Source organism: Polypterus senegalus, chromosome 2 (assembly GCF_016835505.1).
Source record: "Polypterus senegalus isolate Bchr_013 chromosome 2, ASM1683550v1, whole genome shotgun sequence".
NCBI lineage: Eukaryota > Metazoa > Chordata > Cladistia > Polypteriformes > Polypteridae > Polypterus > Polypterus senegalus.
Window position 1 is genome coordinate 286,464,718 of NC_053155.1, and position 4,968 is coordinate 286,469,685.

At 33.1% G+C, this 4,968-nt stretch overlaps 1 protein-coding gene across 1 annotated transcript; it reads right to left on the bottom strand.

Annotated features, from left to right (window-relative positions):
• Positions 1 to 3,544: 3,544 nt before the first annotated feature.
• Positions 3,545 to 4,501, bottom strand: LOC120524608 (olfactory receptor 1496-like). Its single transcript, XM_039746439.1, has one exon. It carries the CDS (start codon positions 4,499 to 4,501, stop codon positions 3,545 to 3,547), a length of 957 nt encoding a protein of 318 aa, XP_039602373.1.
• Between the last annotated feature and the right edge of the window lie 467 nt (positions 4,502 to 4,968).

The window sequence follows — 4,968 nt, forward strand, 5'->3', positions numbered from 1 at the left end:
AATGGCTGCATTAATGTGGTGAAGGTGGTTCAAGATTGAGACCACAGTTGGGTGTATATTTGGGCAATTTTATGAATGAGTGTGTTAGGATGTGAGCATGGTGAGGTGTATAAGGACTTTATCTCTGATCATCATTGTGCACACCAGTGGCAACATAAAACTGAGAACTTTTGAGTTATTTAAGATAGATTTTTATGCCTTCTGTATCACCACCAACAATATTATTAATAGGTCTGATTGTGGATGAAAACACAAAACTAGGTACATTAAATAGTTCTTTCACCATATTTAGGAACTGGGACAGTTCTGACATTATCTGTAAATCCATCTTAGAAAGGAAAGGTAAAACCAGTATACTTAGTATTAGCTTTATTTGAACCAGGGAAACATGGGGAGCAGTGTTTGTGAAGCAGAAATTACTCTCTTAATGGTATCATTATATCCTTGAATGGTATTTTGCTGCTTATTGCCAGTTTTCTAATTAGTTATTACTAGAGTTGCTTTCAAACAAGTTTGCATCCAATTTCTTGAACCATAGACATCTTCAGTTACAGATTTTTATTCTCTTCTTGATGACAATGTGGATAATGAAATACTAAACCAGAAGAAACTCCTTGGATGAAGTGCTAGTAACCACTCCCCAGGGAGGTGGCCCTCTACGTTGCGCAAAGTACCTGGGTTGAAGAAAAAATCATTATTTCATTGGAAATATATTTCTCCAAGCGAAGCAAAAGCGATTATTATGGACAATTGTTTTCTTATTTTAAGCCTCTGTATTATTTTGTAACCATCATGGATTATGTTATATTCCCGTGTTGTTCAATTTCATCTGCACTTATGATTGATTATGCACATTTTTGACTATTAGGGTAGGGCCAGGAAGTCTTTTACTCCTCTTTGTTGATTGATGGGGAAGATGTTTGGCTCCTGTGCCACCAGAGGAGGGGTATGGGTGTTGAAGATTAAGAAGAACTGTGTATTGGGCTCCAAAGAAGACTTGAACCAACATCCATTACCTTTCTTTTGGAATCAGGTTAGATTTTGAGGCTTGATTAAGCCTCAAAAGGGAGGAATGTAGAAGGAATTTTTTTTATGTTAGCATGGAGAATAGCAAACTAACATAAAGAGCCATAAAAAGTAATCAAAAGCTTCTAAAATATTAAGATTAAACATAAATTAGAATGTTAAGCAAATATGATAGGTTAAGCAAATAGTTAACTAAAAATCAGTTATATTGCATTATTTTTTAAGCTTACAGCAAAATATCTAGTCTGGGAAAGAACAGAAATTGACACATCAAAACCAGCTTAGAACAGGATAAGAGTTTGAGAACACCTGTGATTCAAGGCTAGGAAGCGATAAAACAAGGAAGATGGCTCTGGAAGACACGTAGAGAGACCTGCTGGATTGGCGAATCAGCAGAAAAGGAACAAAAGGCTTTTGCTGTAAGCAAGGTCACACTGATATAATGCATGAAGAGAAAATCTTAGTAAATTCAGGCATTAGCAAAAATATTAGAAGAATATATTAGAAATTAACTTTAGTGTAGAAATTAAGACAAATCAAGCATGCCAAGCAATGATTAAATGAAAGCATATACTATATTTCTTTTTAATTAAAGCTTAAGCTTCAGGTCACAATTATAAAAAAGTTTGGAAGGTTTAAGAAAGGAAATGACGAGACAAAACCCATATATGGAATTGAAGCCTTGGCCAGTTAGAGAAAATGGGAACAGCATAGAAAAATAAAAATACCACGAGGGGACCAGTGATAGGAAAGAAAGGAGATAATAAGGGTTCCCATGGGAACTCAAGGTTCGGCCGGACAGGAGTAGAAGGGAGTCAGAGAAGATGGGCAAGAGAGCTCATTCGAGAGAGGTCAGAAAAGATAGGAAATGACATAAGAAAAGCCCAAAGATGGTAAGAGGAAGCCATACACCCAGTCTTAGACCAATCAAAATAAGCCAAACAGACATCAATCATAATGGACAGTAAAACTAGGTGCAGAATGAGCTAATCAAACGAGGTCAAAATGATAAGAAATTGTTATAAAAACTTCAATTGCTGTAATGTTCAAGGCTCAGCTCAATTTGGCCGTATTGGGTTGAGTCCTTGTTATTTTTTGTGTTGATTTAATGCAATAAAGCCTTAAAACTCTGTCTGTCTATCTTGAGTCCTCATAGCCTTTATTTTTAGGTAAAAAGCCTTCTGATGATGAATTTTTCTCCACGACAATCTGAGTGTGGAATCACAGCTCTACAGTAGCTGATCAGAAAGTTCTATGGTGGGTTGTGTTGAAAGCGGAGATAATTATTGGGATACAGCATCTAGCACAGGCTGCCTCAGGTCCTGTAGGGATTAGTTACTTGGCGAAAGAAAATGAAGGACAGGAATAGGAGCTTAGTTCGTTTGAGAGAGACAGTACTGCTGCAGTAAATTATTTTATCAAAGGTCGCGCACGGCGCAGCAAGCATCTTGCGTCAGGCAGGAACAATCTCTAGACAGGGCTCGAGCTCATTGCTTCTACTGAACCACTGTCTCCCCATTTTTAATACATGCTTTAATTCCAGTATGAAAATGATATCAAGTATACATCTTAATATTTAAATTGATCAGAGAGCTGTAATATCATGGATGTAATGTATTCATGGTCCTGTCAGAAAAAGACAAAGACTGTTTAAGAAGCACGTGAAATGCTATAAAACATTAAAACAATTAAAGTTATAAATGTCAAAGTTCCTTTTGGCTCTTACAGAGGAGGATGTATACCATGATGGTGTGGAGGCTAGACAGGCCATTACCACCAATCCATTTACAGTTCTTCTCTATGAATAAACCGACCATTCACAATCAGAAAAAATGATGCAATTTTTTTTCTAAAAACAGTGGAATTTATTTACATCTTCATTTACATAATGGGATATAAGTTAAATAGATTTATCCAAATACAATGAATATTTTAATTATTCTGGTGTTCTCTGTCTGAAAGAGAGTTAGGTTTCACATATATACTGGATTTATTTTTTCTGCATTTTAATTTGTGTAATGATTTAACTATATTTGTAATTTTGTGCAGTACTCAAGACTTGGAGATAAAGTACACATCAAGTAAAAATGAATTTAGCAATTTTTAATGTTGCAAATTTAATTTGTGATGTTTTATCAATTTGTTAATAAAATGCTAACTTCAAAATTTAATATTTTCTTCATGAAAAACATGTGAATACCTAATAAAATACATTTATTTACAAAGGGAAACATTCTTAATTTTACATTCTTAATTTTCACTTTTAAGAAAAAAGCACTCAAATTTCCACTGTTCATACAATCAATTAAGTAATGCTTATTTAATCTACTAGTCTACGACAAAGGCTACAAAATTACAAAACTGTTCACAAGGAAAAAAACAGTTCTTAAAATAAGTGACTATTTAATCAAATACAAAAACTTAGTAAACAAAACAATGACATTTGCACAGATAAATTTGAATTTACTTTATTAGTATAACTTGTAATTGTCTTATCCTCTATAATGTAATAACACAATTACTGTGCCAGAAATTTGATTTTGAGTACTTTCTTCATAGCTGTCTTCATCTCATCAGTTTTTAGAGTGTAAATAATGGGGTTCATCGTTGATGGAATTGTAGCAGACAGAGAGTTATTAAGAATTCTTATATTGGAATCAAGAAACTGTGACAAAATATACGTAATAGCCAGGGGAAAATAAAATATTATAACCAAGATGATGTGTGAGATGCAGGTTTTTAGTGCTTTTTGCTTTCCATCAGTTGATGTCATTTTAAACAGTGTAACACCAATGAATATATAAGAACAGAGAATGAGGAATAAAGGGAAAAAAAGAAACACAGCTGTAATAAACCAACCCATCGTTTCGTTTGGGTAAATGTCATTGCAGGCTAAGAAGTACACGGGTCCATAATCACAAAAATAACTGTTTACCACCGTGGACTGGCAGAAGCTGAGTCTTGTGATTAGAAGCACAGAAATGGAAGAAATGACTGCAGCCAACATCCAGAGTGACATTATGATTCCTACCATCCTGCTGTTAGAATTAATGCTGTGATATTGAAGAGGGAAGCATATGGCAAGAAAGCGGTCATAAGCTAATATTACCAGTGAAAGTGACTGCATTGCACTAAAGAAATGAACAAAAAACATATCAGCTAAACACGCTTCATATGAAATAAAACTGGAGTTAAAAAGAAACATTTCTATCAGTTTAGGAATGACAGCTGTAGTTGTGCCTAAATCAACTAAGGCCAAGTGAACAACAGCAAGATATTTTGGATTGTGAAGGCTTTGATCTAAATATATTAATATAATGACAAATATATTTGAAAAAAGTGCAAAAATATACATAATAAATAAAAAAATATAAAAACAGTTAGCAAAGGACATCTCCTTTAAGCCTCTTATGTAAAACATTTCTGGACGAACAAATGTATTATTTTCAGAACTTTTTAAACTCTGAGAACTCATCACAAGCAAATTCTTGGCTTTTTCATTCAGTGTAATATAAATTTTTCTAAGAAAAAATATTTAGATATTCTCTATTAATTTACAGTCCTCCTGACTACAGTATTTATATCAATGCTTCTAAATAATTGTACTGAAATTTGAATAATGCACTATTTATTATATGTCCTTTTAATAGATATACTATCATATTCACAACATTTTAGTATAATCTGTGCTCTCAACATGCTCATAAGTTACACAATAACATTTAAGGTAAGATATCCTAAAAAATACAAACATATCTTTATGCTTCCTTAGTATTTTGTCTTCATCAGTTTCTGAAATAGCAAATATACACAATAATATCAAAAAAAGTACAATTGTTCAAATATTTTTGAAATTGTTTTTCTTTTGGAAACAGTAATTTGAAAAGAAATTTTAGATTTGTACTCATTTAGACTGTGTACTTACTGCTTTTTGATAAGCTT

Coding starts and splice junctions, on each gene's coding strand:
- LOC120524608 (XM_039746439.1), bottom strand. CDS start 4,501: ATGAGTTCTCAGAGTTTAAAAAGTTCTGAAAATAATACATTTGTTCGT.